Below are 13,994 nucleotides of genomic sequence, written 5' to 3' on the forward strand. Positions count from 1 at the left end.
TTTGTTTTCATACATTTTGTTTTTACTGAGACTTTGTCTTTCTTCTTTATTTTGATAAGTAGGTTTGTTACTTCCTTTGTGCTTACCCTGAAGTTTACCCTTATCTTCCGTGCCTTCCCCTCCATTAAAAAGTTCTGTACCTACACTGTTTATTCCCTCTTCTATTGTTCTGACATTGTTGTTATTTACAGATTAATCTTTCTGGTTCCCTGTTGTAATTCTTTTGGTTTTGGATAGTCTTTGAGAGTTCATTTCCTAGGTTGGTATCTGGCTGGTACAATCTTGCATCCTAGATTCAGGCTGTGATGTGATGTTGCATGTTCTCAGACCGAAGAACTCTCTTTAATAATTTTGGAGAGTTTGGTTTGGTTTTTACATATTCTTTTAATTTCTGTTTATCTGGAAATGTCGTAATTTCACCATCATATTTGAACAAGTTTTGCAGGATATATTATTCTTGTTCAGCAATTTTTTTTTCATGATTTTATATATGTCATCCCATTGTCTTCTTGCCTGCATCGTTTCTGCCGAATAATCAGAGCTTAGTCTTATTATTTCTCATCTGAATGTGACTTTACATTTTTTTCAAGTTGCTCTCAGGATTCTTTGCCTTTGGTTTTAGTGAGTGTGATTATGATATGCCTCGGTGATTTTCTCTTGGGGTCTATCCTATATGGGGTTTGTTGAGCTTCTTGGATGGTCAGCTTTTCATCTTTCATGATATTAGGGAAGTTTTCTGTAAGCAATTCTTCAATGATCCTCTCTGTGTTTTCTATTTTCTCCCCCTGTTCTGGAACTCCAATCACTCGTAAATTTTGCTTTTGATTGTATCCCACATAATTCTCAGCGTTTCTTCATTTTTCTTCATTCTTTATTCTCATTTTTCCTCAAACAGAGTAGTATCCAAGTGTTTGTCACGATTTTGCTGATCGTGTCTTCCATCATTTCAAACCTGCTCCTCAGCCCTTCTATGACAGTCCGTTTCTGAAATTTTGTTGTTTATCTTTTGGATTTCTAATTATTGTTTTTGTATGCTTTCTAGTTGTAAATTTATTTTGGCATTTTGTTCCTGTATTATTTTCCTTAATTCTTCCATTTTTTGGTCTGTATTTTCCATGAATTTGTCTATTTTTTCCCTCATTTTTGTCTGCTCTTTGCTTCAATTCTTGGATAGCTCTGAATATTAGAGATTCAAATTCCCTATCAGGTAGTTCTAGTCCCTTTTCTTATACTGGAAGGTCATCTGGTGTTTTATTTTTGGATGGCTACTGGAACCATTCTGTCTTCTTTTTATGTTTTGGTACTTTCTGCTATCTTTGGGACATTCAGTAGTTATTTTGTTTATTGATTGTAGATTTGCTTGTTTCATCCTGCTTTTTTGTTTTATTTGATTATGTCTGAGCAGGAAGGCTGTGCTTTCTTTGTTGTTTGCTCATCTGTGGGCATGATACTTTTCACCTCCTTGTCCAATGGTCAGGGCCACTTGCTCAGCTATGATGCAGCAGGGAAGGTCCAGCTGAAGGGGAGGGGCTGGGATTAGTTGTTCATGGCACATACTAGGGCCAACAGGGCAGGCCGGGAATCAGTTCAGGGCAGGTTCTGGTAGGCCGTGCCTGTGCTGCTTGGAGATGTGATGTTCAGTGCACAGTGCAGGTATGCAGGAAGGAGGGGGGAGGTTGTGATGTGTGGGTATGGCAAAGAAGAGAGAGAAACAGGAGCCAAAAACAAACAAATAAAAAAGTGCTAAGGAAGCTTGCCATTGGAGTGGGGAGATGAGAAACTGAGAAATGGAGAAAAACAAAAAGGGGTGAAAAAAGGAAAATAAATAAAAATTAGAAAAAAAAAAAGAAATGAAACCCCCCAGGGATCCCACCAGCGCAGCTTCGAAAATCAGGGATGTAGCTCCCAGGCCATGCAGTACAGCCTGGTTAGAAGGGATAGAGATGCCACTCAGCACCAGGTATTCAGGAGACAGGAAAAGAAGGTAAGTATAGAGAGATGAGGAACTGAGAAATGAAGAAAGACAAAAAGGAAAAAAGAAATGCCCCCAGGGATATCACCAAAGCAGCAGCGATAACCGGGGAAGTAACTCCCAAGCTGTGCAGTACAGCCCAGCTAGAAGGGGCTCACAAGTCGTGAAAAGAAAAAGAAAAGAAAACAAAAAAAAGCAAAAACAAAGCCCCGGGGATCCCACCAGCATGGCAGCATGGGCTGGGGAAGCAGTTCCCCAATTGAGTGGTACTTCACAGCCTTTCAAGAAGAAGAAAATATGGCACATGGAGCCAGGTGTTCAAGAGAAAGGAGGGGGAGGTGGTGAGAGGCATGGAAGAAACCAAAAGAAGTGAAAAAAAGCAACACCAGCAACAAACAAATGGCACTTCGGGAGCTGGCCAGTTTGGATGGGGAGAAGTCAAGCGGCACGAGGCCAAAGCCACTGCCTCCTGGCCAAGAGACTGTGGCTGGCAGGAAGTAGAGGAGGCCGAGCAGGGGGGAAGAAAGGTGGGGGGCAGGAAAGCATATATTGCAGGTTACCAGCTGCTTTGTCTCCTCTTGGGAGCTCCTTGAAGCTGTTTTCCCATACTCCCTGTTCACTGATCTCCGATGTGGGTGGGACGAATCCAAGGAGCACAGACCTTGCACTTCCCAGCCAGCCTAGCAACTGCAGCCAGCTAGGAAGTGGCAGAGGTAGAGCAGGGAAGAGAAGGATGGAGGGTGGGAAAGTGTATATCGCTGGTTACCGGGTCCTCTCTCTCCTGCTGGGAGCTCCATGAAGCTGCTTCCTCGTACTCCCTGTCTGCAGATCTCCAACAGGAGTGCAAGATGGCAAATCTGTGCTGCATTAGCTGATAGGGGACCTAGCTCTCTGTTTTCTGTCAGTTTCTTATTCCATTTGATGCTTGGCTGACTTCTTCATCTCTTCATTTGATGCTTAAGATTCCAGTACTGACATTTGTCTCTCTGTTACTTAGTTTTTCAGGTCTTTGCTGTGGAGGGTTGGCGTGGTGCTTCCGTCTATTGTGCCATGTTGGCTGGAAGTGAAATTCTTACTTTTTGAACAAGCAGCCCTGCATTTTTCATTTTGCACTGGGCCCTACAACTTATGTAGGCAACCTTGACTTATGTATAGTTGTTCACCACTTCCTAAAATATTTATTTATTGATAATATGAACTATTTATTCTCAGTTCTTATTATCACACTCCATCTCTGCCTCTTACTAGGTAGAGGACCTTGAACAAGATTACTGAAATTATCCATGACTCAGTTTCTGCATCTGTAAAATAGGAGTAATAACAGTACTGTCCCCATGAGGTTCATGTGAAGGTTTAAATAGCGTATGTAAAGTGCCAAGAGCAGTGCCTGACACATAGTAAGCACTCCAGAAAAGTTAACTATTATTATTTGGTTTATGACCTTGGGGAAAAAGTCAACCCTGGACTTGGTTTTCTTACTGCACCTTTTGGGGAAGGATTTATTAAACCTACTGGAGCCCTGGGCTACTTTGAGAAGCTGATTATTGTTGGAGGAAACACCTCCCAGAAAAACACAGAGAGTCTATGCACACACAAAGGAGCTTGCCTGCAGTTTGAGGGCATTTATGGACCTCTGAGGCCAAGGAGCCCAGGTGGCACAGTGGTTAAGAGCTTGGCTGCTAATCAGAAGGTTGGCAGTTTGAATCCACCAGCTGCTCCTTGAAAACCCCATGGGGCAGTTCCTCTCTGTCCTGTAGGGTCACTTTGAGTCAGAATCAACTCGGACAGCAGTGGGTTTGGTTTTTTGGTTTGAAGGCCAAGGCAGGAGTCCCTGGGTGGTGCAAATGGCTAAGTGTTCAGCTACTACCAGGAGGTTGGTGGTTTGAATCCACCCAGAGGCACCTCAGAGGAAAGTCCTTGTGATCTACTTAGGAACGGTTGTTGTTCTTAGGTACCGTCGAGTCAATTTTGACTCATAGCCACCCCATGTGACACAGTAGAATTGCTCCATAGGGTTTTCTAGGCTGTAATCTTTATGGAAGCAGATCCCCAGGTCTTTCTCCTGCAAAGCTGCTGGGTGGTTTCAAACCGCTAAGCTTTCAGTTAGCATCTAAGCACTTGAAAACCCTGTGGAACGCAGAAATACATGGGGGTTCCATGAGTTGGGGTTGACTAGAAGGCAACTGTTTTTTGTTTGTTTTGAGGCCAAGGTAACAGCCCCGGGTGAAAAACTCCGGAAAGCAAAAGATCACTAAGGGCCCTGCTAGTGCTGGAGTCTGAGTCTCTGGGGTGGGGACAGCCAGGCAGCCGTGTAGCACATTAGGACTCACAGGCCAGGCTGTTGGAGCTTTAAATCAGCAGCTATTTTTAGCTTTCCTATATATGGCCAGGGAGGGACATGGGCTATAGGAGGTGGAGGGATGCCAAGAGGCTTACAATGAGGTCTGGGGAGGCCAGAGCTCCTGTGTCTCCCCCACCTACCCCTTCCCGCTGGAGCACTGGAGAGCTTAGCCTCCCACCAAGGCAACAGGCATGGAGGAGAGGGAGGGGCTCATGGAGGTAGGAGTGGCAGGGGCTTCATTGGAGGTGCCAGGGCATGGCCCTTTACAACAGTGATTTTCAAACTTTTCAACCATGACCCTCAGTAAGAAATACATTTCACATCATCACACACACACACATATATAAAAATATATGTTTCCCCACATACATGCACAATAAATGTTTCAGAAAACAATACTTTATTAAAGTATTCTTTGTGAAGCACCTTGAGATTTTCTATTCTATTCTTTCATTTAAAAAAAAAAAAAAAACAGGTCAGGACCCACTAAATTGATTTCACTACCTACTAATGGGTCAGCACCTCTAGTCTGGGAAATGGATGCTTTCTTTGGTTCATAGCAGGCAGTCACCTGCCAGGGGAGGTGAGGAGTAGAGGAAAGGAGACACGATGGCCCGTTAATCAGTCCTTCTCAAGACTGGGGACAGGATGCACCTTTCAGCTTTATCTCCGACTGGGTGGCTAGTGTGGGTCCTCCTGGCTTCTGTGCATTCTGTTCTCTCTCCCTGGGGCACTTGTCCTCCACTCTTCTCTCCTGACTCACTCCTGCATGTACTTGAGGGCTCGGCTTGTCACTTGCTCCATGAAGCCTCCCTGAATGCCTAAGTCCTGGTGAGCTGCCCACCTCTCACTTCTTTAGTTCCTGTATTTCCCCTGCCTAGCACCTGCACACACACACACACACCAAACCCATTGCCATTGAGTTAATTTTCACTCTCAATGACCCTGTAGGACAGAGTAGAGCCGTTCTATAGAGTTTTCAAGGCTATGATCTTCACAGAAGCAGACTGCCACATCTTTCTCCCGAGGAGCAACTGGTGGGTTCGAACCACCAACCTTTAGGTTAGCAGCCAAGTGCCTAACCACCGCGCCCCCCGGGCTCCAGAGCACCTGCACACTGTAGTATAATTTCCTGTTAAATTCTCTGTGAAGGCGGGGCCTTTTTCTTCTGTTCATTTCTACACCTCCCAGAGTGGTGCAGTTTTGGCTTTGGGATAGTTACTCAATACATTTCTGGAGTAAATGAATAATAACTAATAGTAATTATACCCCTGTTGCTGTCGAGTCGGCTTCAACTTATAGGGACCCTATGGGACAGAGTAAAACTGCTCCATAGGGTTTCCAAGGAGCAGGTGCTAGATTTGAACTGCCAACCTTTTGGTTAGCAGCCAAACTCTTAACCACTGTGCCACCAGGGCTCCAAAAGCAATAACAACTACCACTTATTGAGTTATCCCCTAAAAATCTTCAGAGAGATTAGTGTAGATCCATTTTATCGATGAGGAACCTAAGGCCTAAAGAGATTAACCACCTTGAGCAAAGTCATTCAGTGAGTAAGTAGTAGGGCCAACATAATAATCCAGGGTGGTCCAACTCCTAACCTTCCTAATCTCAGGATCTTACTTGTCCACGTTCCCCTCCAAGTTACCCAGGCTAGGGCAAAGGTCAGGTCCTTAACAAACCCTGGGGAGACTGATGACAGGATGATTAAAGAGATTTTCCAAAGCAGTGGCTGCATCTAATTTTGGATAATGGCACCTCGTGTGTGGCCGGAGAGAAAGGACCCGTGAGGCATCCATTCTCTGAGGATGTGGGGCCATCTCATTCGGAAGAAGAGTCTGGGCTTCCAACAAGCCAGAGGAGCACGTCTTCCCTGGCCTGGAAGGCTCCTGGCACACCTGGGAAAAAGCCCACACCATCTGGCCCATGCCCAGGACTCCACCCTCACTTCCTACCTGCTCCCCTCACTCTGTCCTGCTACCCAGCATTATTATCGTTCCTAAAACACGCCAAGCCCAGTCCTGCCTTGGGCCTCTGCAACTGCCATTTCCTCTGCCTGGAAGCCCCTTCTTTGCATTCCTCCCGCCCTGCTTCTCAGACCACCCTGCCTCAAAATACCACCCCTCACTCTCTGCTATTTGTTTCATATCACTAGCAGCTTCTGGAAATGACGTATGGGTTTGTTTTCCTGTTTATTCCTGTCTTCCCCACTCCACAGGAAGCTCCTTGAGGACCTTGCCTTGCTCACTGCCCTGGCCCCTAGAACTTACTGTGGGACGGTGACCAGCACATAGTGGGTCCTCACAAATTTTGGTGGCATGAACGAATGAATAGGTTTTCTCTCTTTCACACATATTGGGAGGTCAGCCCATAGCTTCCCATGCTCACCTTGACCGAGACGTGTGTGTTCCTGTGACTACCATCCAGGCCTCCCCACACACACACCTTGGTTTGGGTAGAGGAAGGAGGGAAGGGAGCTTACATTCAGCCTGCTTGGTACCCCTTGACATCAGTAACTGAGGCCCTGTAAACACTGAAGTATTATCTCCATTTTGTAGCCGGGAAACTGAAGCTTGCTCTCTGCTGCGTCTCCAGGGCCTAGCACAGTGCCTGGCACACATATCCAGGAAGTTGAATTGCACTGAGTTGGAGAGGTTCAGAGGAGCCCTGGTGGGGCAACAGTTAAGTGCTTGGCTACAAACTGAAAGGTCAGCAGTTCAAACCCACCAGCTGCTCCAAGGGAAAAAGATGTGACAGTCTGCTGCCGTAAAGATGACCCATTTTCGTTGAGTCGATTTGCTATGAGTCAGAACTGACTCGATGGCAATGGGTTTTTTGGAGAGGTTCAGCAAAGAGCTCAAGGTCACTGAACTAGGCAGAGGTGGAGCCAGGATTCATCCCCGGTGCTGTCCTGCTGCAGCCAGTGCTTTTGTACTACACTGTGTAGCCACCAAGAAAACCTGGTGGTGCAGTGGTTAAGAGCTACCGCTGTTGACCAAAAGGTCGGCAGTTCAAATCTACCAGGCGCTCCTTGGAAACCCAATGGGGCAGTTCTAGTCTGTACTGTAGGGTCGCTATGAGTCGAAACCAACACAACAAGTTTGGTTTCTGGGTTTTGTGTAGCCACTATAGGCACCTACGGAAGCTCTAGGGACAGTACCTAGTTACCATCCAGACACCCAGCAACCAGCAACCCAGACATATGCCCACTCTGCACCTGAGGCTGCTCTCAGTATGCCCATGGGCCTCGGCTGAGCAAACCTTCCACCCTGGGCTGCCTGGTGCCCTACGTGCCCCTGCCTCCCCACCCCCACCCAGCCCACTCCCAGACTGCCCACTTCCTGCCCTCCATCATAACGAGGAGAGGCTAGTGACAAATATATTACAAATGCCTTTGGATGCCAACCATGTTTTTTTTTTTTTTAATTAGCCCCCGTTTTGTCTGTGTCAGCTTCTCTTTCCAACGCGGCACTAGGACGACTTCATAGAATTATCCTGAGCTAGAAGGGACCTTATTGACCCTTTAAAGCAGGGGCCAGCAAGCATTTTCTGTGAGGGGCCAGATAACAATAAATACTTTAAGCGCTGTGGGCCAAGAGGCAAAATCGAGGACAGTTTATGTGGACATTTTCATGGAATTTTTGTGTGTGACAAAATATTGTTCTTCCTTTGATTTCTTTTTTTTTTCCCAATCATTTAAAAATGTAAAAACCACGCTTAGCTCACAAGTCGTACAAAGACAAATGGCAGGCTAGATTTGGCCCAGGAACCATAGTTAGCTAGCCCTGACTTAAAGCAGTACTTCTTAAACTTTAATGTGCAGAAAACCGCCTGTTGAGCTCATTAAAACATTCTTGGGCCCACCCTCTTGTTCAGTAGGTCTGGGAAGGAGGGGGGACCCTTAAATTTGCATTTTAACATGTGGACAGGCCATGCTGGTACTGCCGGTCCAGCAACACCATTCTGAGTAGTGCCGATGTTCTAAGCTCCCCATTCTATGGATGAGGAAATTGAGGCCCAGAGAAGTGACACGTCCAGAGTTACAGCCCATGGACCAGGTAATGGTAGTCACACCACCACAGAGCTGTCACAGAAAAGCGCCTGTTTTCTTACCCCACCGAGTGCACTCCTGCTCCTAAGTCTTTGTACACATTCCTCTCTTGGCTAAACTATTCCCTGCTTGCCCTTCACAAATGCAATTTCCCACCAAGATCCAGCTCAGAGGTCACCTCCCTAAAGCAATCCCTGACCTCCTCAAACTTACAGGCTCCTTTCTCAGGGCGCCCCCAGCACTCTGCACATACTCGTCTATAACGATTTGCCCAAGTGCCTCTCTGGAAGCCAGGGAATGGATCTTACTCCTTTTTATAGCGAACCCTTTGTACAATGCCTAACAAATAGGAGGTGCCCCATAAACATGCACCGAAAGAAAGGAAGAAAAGGAGGAAGGAAGAAAGGGGGGGATGGGTGGATGGATGAATGAATGAACACTCTTCATGATCTATTGCTTGAAAGTAGTTTTCATGGCAAAGCTGAGACCAGACCCCAGTTTTGCTGGTGCACAAGCCAGAGTCCAGTCCACGGTTGTTAATATTCTCAGCTTCTAAACAGCACCACTTATATCCTACTCAGTACGTATTCTAGGCTAGCCTTTGTGCTAAGCGCTCCTGGGATCCTCTCAATAACCCGTTGTTGGCCCACCTTTACTAACAAGAAAATAGGTGCTTGGACAGGGAGAGCAGCTAGCCCACCGCCTCCCTGCCTCTCCTCTTCCCGCCGTCCACCAAGGCCATCACCCTCCGCCCGCCCCACCCCTGCAGGCCCCAGACTGGGCTCACCTCCATCGGCATAGGTCTCCGTGCCATAGCCGTCCTGCAGGCCGTTGTTCCAGGTGCCCTCGTACTTGGCACCACTGCTGGTGCTCTGCCGGGTGCCATAGCGCCCCTTGAAGCCGTGTGTCCACTCGCCCTTGTACAGCCAGCGCCCCTTGGTCTCTATGCCCAGTCCATGCCGCTTGCCCTGGCTCCAGTACCCCTCAAAGGTGTTCCCGCTGGGCCAGGTGTACACTCCTGCCACCTCAAAGCCAAAGTTCCAGGAGCCCGAGTACTCGCCCTGGCCCTTGGGGCCCGTGCACAGCCCATGCCCATGGGCCTTGCCCCCCTCCCAGCCCCCGCAGTATGCCCCGCCATCATCAAAGTCAAAGCGGCCCCCACTCATCTCATCATAGCCTCCAACCACCTCCCTGTTCTCCAGCTTAGGTGGGGAGGGCGGCAGGGGTGCCAGCAACACTCTCCAGGTGTGCTGGGGGCTGGGCCCCCAGACTCACCAAGGCGCCCCAGGAGGGGGACAGCCAGCTGCCACCAAAGGCTGAGAGAGCCCAGGAGCCAAGTCAGCACTGGGCCAGCTGGTCAGTGCCATGCCTGGGAGGCCCCCCAATGAGCCAGAGGCAGGCGGCCAGCTGGGAAGGCAGCAGGAAGGAAAGATTCAAAGTCCCCCAAGCGTCCCAAGTCTGGCTTCCACGGAGTCAAAGGAAAAGCGGTGTGATCCCTTTAAGAAGCACATTAAAAGGGTGAGGTGGAGGGCCCCCAGTCCAGGTCAAAGAGGGGGAATCCCCCTCAGTGCCAGACCCCCAGCCTGAGGCCGAATTCCCGACCTGCTGGCCCCCTTCTCCTCCACCCAGTGGGCGTGTGGGGCTGTCGGTCCCCCGTCGCTGCCCCGCCCCTTCTCCAAATCTGCCCTCCTCCTCCGACAGAAAGGTCAGTGTTGCCCTAACAAGGCCATCGGATTTCAGAAGCTGCTCCCAAAATAACCCCCCTGGCCAGCCAGCCTCCTTCAAAGAGGGAGGGGGTGTTTCACATTGGGCCTGTGCTTCAGGCCCAGGGAGTGGCTTGAGGGATGAGGAAGGGAAGCTGAGAACTAAGTGTAGGCAGCCTGGCAATTCAGCGTCTATTCTTCCCGTGGGTAAGAGCTCACTCCCACCCTCGCAGTCCCCTGAGCCTAAGGGCAGGGAGGGAGGAGAGGGGGAGGACAGGAGGGAGGGGAGAAGAAGACTAGCAGAACATCCAGTCCTGGAACACTTCGAATCCCCCAGAGCATGGAGGTTGGCAGCTCTCAGCCCACCACCACTCGCATGCCACAACAGGGCCCGGGGCTACCGCACCCTGCCAACGTCGCGAAGGAATCCAGTGACCTAGAGAGAAAGGAACGGGACGGCTGCACGTATACCTTTGAAAGCCCAGGAGGGAACTCCAAAAGAGGGGAGGCTCTGGGCACAGCCTGGAAGATACACACTGCAGCTCTGAGGCCAGCACTCCTGCACAGCCCCCCAAATTCTCCTCAGAGAATCACTGACTGCAAGAAGCCTGGAAGACATGGCCCCCGGACTCTCCGTTAACCCAGAACTAAAACCATGCCCGAAGCCAACTCTTCAGACAAAGATTAGACTGGATTATAAGACATAAAATGATACTGGTGAGGAGCGTGCTTCTTAGTTCAAGTAGACACATGAGACTATGTGGGTAGCTCCTGTCCAGAGGCGAGATGAGAAGGCAGAGGGGGACAGGAGCTGGTGGAACGGCCACAGGAAATCCAGAGTGGAAAGGAGGAGTGTGCTGTCACATTAGAGAGAGAGCAACTAGGGACACATAACAATGTGTGTATAAATTTTTGTATGAGAAACTACCTCGAGTTGTAACCTTTCACTTAAAGCACAAGAAAAAAAAATTCTCCTCACCCCTGGGAAGAACCCAGAGCAAAAATCACCGTCTGCTCCCTTTCTCTCTCCCACAAAGGGTAAATATCTTCTCTGAAGCCGAGGGTGGGGGTTGTATTGAAAGGGGGTCATCTCAGAACTACGTGAGGATCGCCATTTTTTTCCCCCTTTCCAAGCTCTGGTGTCCTCAGAGCTTGTGGGGCTGACTTCAGAAGCTCTTGGGGCAGGGTCAAAAGAAAAGGGCCTAGGTGGATTCCCAGTACCCAGGTTCCCACCAAACTCCAGCAAAAGGGACTAATAAATCTCCATGACATGAAGCTGTGGACAGGACTAATGGCTAGAAATTCCAAGTGAGCCCAGGGTTAACAGAAAAGTAATTCTGAGAAAGGTAAGAGCCACCAAGAATAGGAAGCTGAGGGAGAGGGGAGTGTGTGTGTCTCGGCGTGGGGGTGAGGGAGTGGGACAGAGGGAGAGAAATCACTAAAGAAGCAGGCACAGAAGGCACCTGAGAACACTGGGCTTCTCTGACTTCACCTTACCAGACATATTCCAAATCTCATGGTGACGTAGGCCACTTTAAGTCACCATAGGGATTTTTTTTTGATTCCTTCACTGTTCACAGCCCCTGCCTTAAAGAACCCGCTCTGCGTCCACCTTTCACCACCAGGTAGAAATATGAAGCCTCTCCAGCTTACTATCAATGTCTGTTTGCCAAGCTGACTGGCAGCAAATAGTAGCAGATGAAGACTGTATTGTACCGTGTGGGTAGTTTGACTCACCACCTGGCCAGTTTGACTGACAGCCTCTTTGCACAATTCACTAACAACACCTTAATGCTGCCTCCAGAGTTCTGTGTGCCACTTCTCTAAAAAAAGTTGTCAATGATTTCATTCCAGTTGGATCAACAAACCATGTCCATGGAAGCTGCAGTCAAGAAATCAAATGGCATATTGCATTACGTAAATATGCCATTTGATTTCTTTTTTTTTTTTCCCCCAAAAGACCTCTTTAAAGTTTTAAAAAGCAAAGATGACTTTGATACCTAAGGCCCACCTGACCCAAGCCATAATCTTTCCATTCGCCTCATAAGCATGTGAAAGCTGGACAATGAAAAAGAAGACAGAAGAAGAATTGAAGCATTCGAATTGTGTTGGTGAAGAATACTGAATATACCGTGGACTGCGAGAAGAATGAACAAATCAGTCGTAGAAGAAATACAACCAGAGTGCTCCTTAGAAGTGAGGATGGCGAGACTTGGACTTGTTTTCCTTGGACACATCATTAGAAAAGACCAGTCACCGGAAGAGAACATCGTGTTTGGTAAAGTGGAGTTTCAGTGAAAACGAGGGAAACCCTCCATGAAATGGATTGACACAATAGCTAGGACAATGCCCTCGAACATACCAGCAATCACGAAGATGACACAGGACTGGGCAACGTTTTGCTCTGCTATACATAATGTCGCCATGAGTTGGAGTCGACTCAATAGCAATTAACGAAAACAACTTCTCTAGGTCTTCAGAGAATTACGAGTTTCCTTTCAGCTCTGCACTCCAGGGAAGGGGGGATTGCACTTCCAACTAGAAGCTAGAGGATTGGGGGTTGCCTAAGTTCAGTACCCTCTGTAGTTAAATGCCGGGGAAGTCACCATAATCCTGGTGGCTAGATGGCTGCTGTGGCCCCTCGCCAGCTGTTCTACCTACATAAATGCAGCCACTTTTCATCCATAGACACTCCCCACGAGGGTTCCCGGGTACATGGTAGAATCACCCATAGAACTTTAAAAAAGGATCCAGAGCCGCACCCAGACCTACTGAATTCGATTGTCTGGGGGAGAAGACTCAGGCAGGTACATTTTTAAAAAGTTCCTCAGATGAATCTAATTCTCATCCCTGGTTAAGAACCACCGCAAGTCTTCAGATTAAAAATCTGTTACTTAAAAAAAAAAAAAAAAAATTCACGGACAAATTCATAAATCCACTTACTACAGGCTGCACAGGGTTCAAATCTGCATAGGGTTGTGTGACCTTGGACCTACTGTTACTTTCTCTAAGCTGCAGTTTCTTCATCTGTAAAACAGAAGGCAGAAGAGTACCTACCTTAGAGGATTACTAATACTAATATTAAGAATAATAGTGTCTACCTTATAGGGCTGGAAACCCTGGTGGCATGTGGTTAAGTGCTACAGCTGCTAACCAAAAGGTCAGCAGTTTGAATCTACCAGGTGGTCCTTGGAAACTCCATGGGGCAGTTCTACTTTGTCCTACAGGGTCACTATGAGTCAGAATTGACTCGACGGCAGCAGGTTTGGGTTTTTTTGGTACCTTGTAGGGCTAGTTGAGGAAATCCTGGTGGCGTAGTGGTTAAGTGCTACGGCTGCTAACCAAAGGGTCGGCAGTTCGAATCCGCCAGGCGCTCCTTGGAAACTCTACGGGGCAGTTCTACTCTGTCCTATAGGGTCGCTATGAGTCGGAATCGACTCAACAGCACTGGGTTTTTTTGTTTTGTTTTAGGGCTAGTTGAGAATAGTAGAACAAGGCTAAGAGCACAATAATACCTAATAAATGTTAGCTGTTATCATTATTATTTTCACATGATAAGGTGCTTTTAAGACTATTATGCTTAATAAAATAGTCACTGAAAGAGAGACCATCTTTCAGTACTAAATACCTTGATACTGAAGCGCTCCTTACTGTCTCCCCAATACACGTTAACATTTTTGCCCTGTCGTTTCTAATTTTTTAAACTGCTAAACTAAGTTACTGGTAAAGGGCCACTTTGACTTAAAAGTTTAATTAAATTCTTTACCAAAGCTCGTGCTGGTTTTAGCCGACCAGTGTTGATCTTTTTGACAAGCCATCACTTTTGTCCTTCTCTTCAAACCAGCGCATTCGATTCAGGAAACAAATAAAATGGGGTCAAGGACGACCTCTTGTGGTCATATGTGTATTACAACAGATTTTCCATAA

At 47.6% G+C, this 13,994-nt stretch overlaps 1 protein-coding gene across 1 annotated transcript in view; it reads right to left on the reverse strand.

The window, feature by feature from the left end:
* JPH2 (junctophilin 2) overlaps positions 1-12,949 on the reverse strand; it is a 90,985-nt gene extending 78,036 nt beyond the window's left edge. Inside the window, exon 1 of the mRNA XM_023550265.2 lies at positions 9,152-12,949. Coding sequence (XP_023406033.2) covers positions 9,152-9,530 — 379 coding nt within the window. The 5' untranslated portion in view covers positions 9,531-12,949. The remainder of the gene's footprint in view (positions 1-9,151) is intronic.
* Between the last annotated feature and the right edge of the window lie 1,045 nt (positions 12,950-13,994).

Source organism: Loxodonta africana, chromosome 24 (genome assembly GCF_030014295.1).
Source record: "Loxodonta africana isolate mLoxAfr1 chromosome 24, mLoxAfr1.hap2, whole genome shotgun sequence".
NCBI lineage: Eukaryota > Metazoa > Chordata > Mammalia > Proboscidea > Elephantidae > Loxodonta > Loxodonta africana.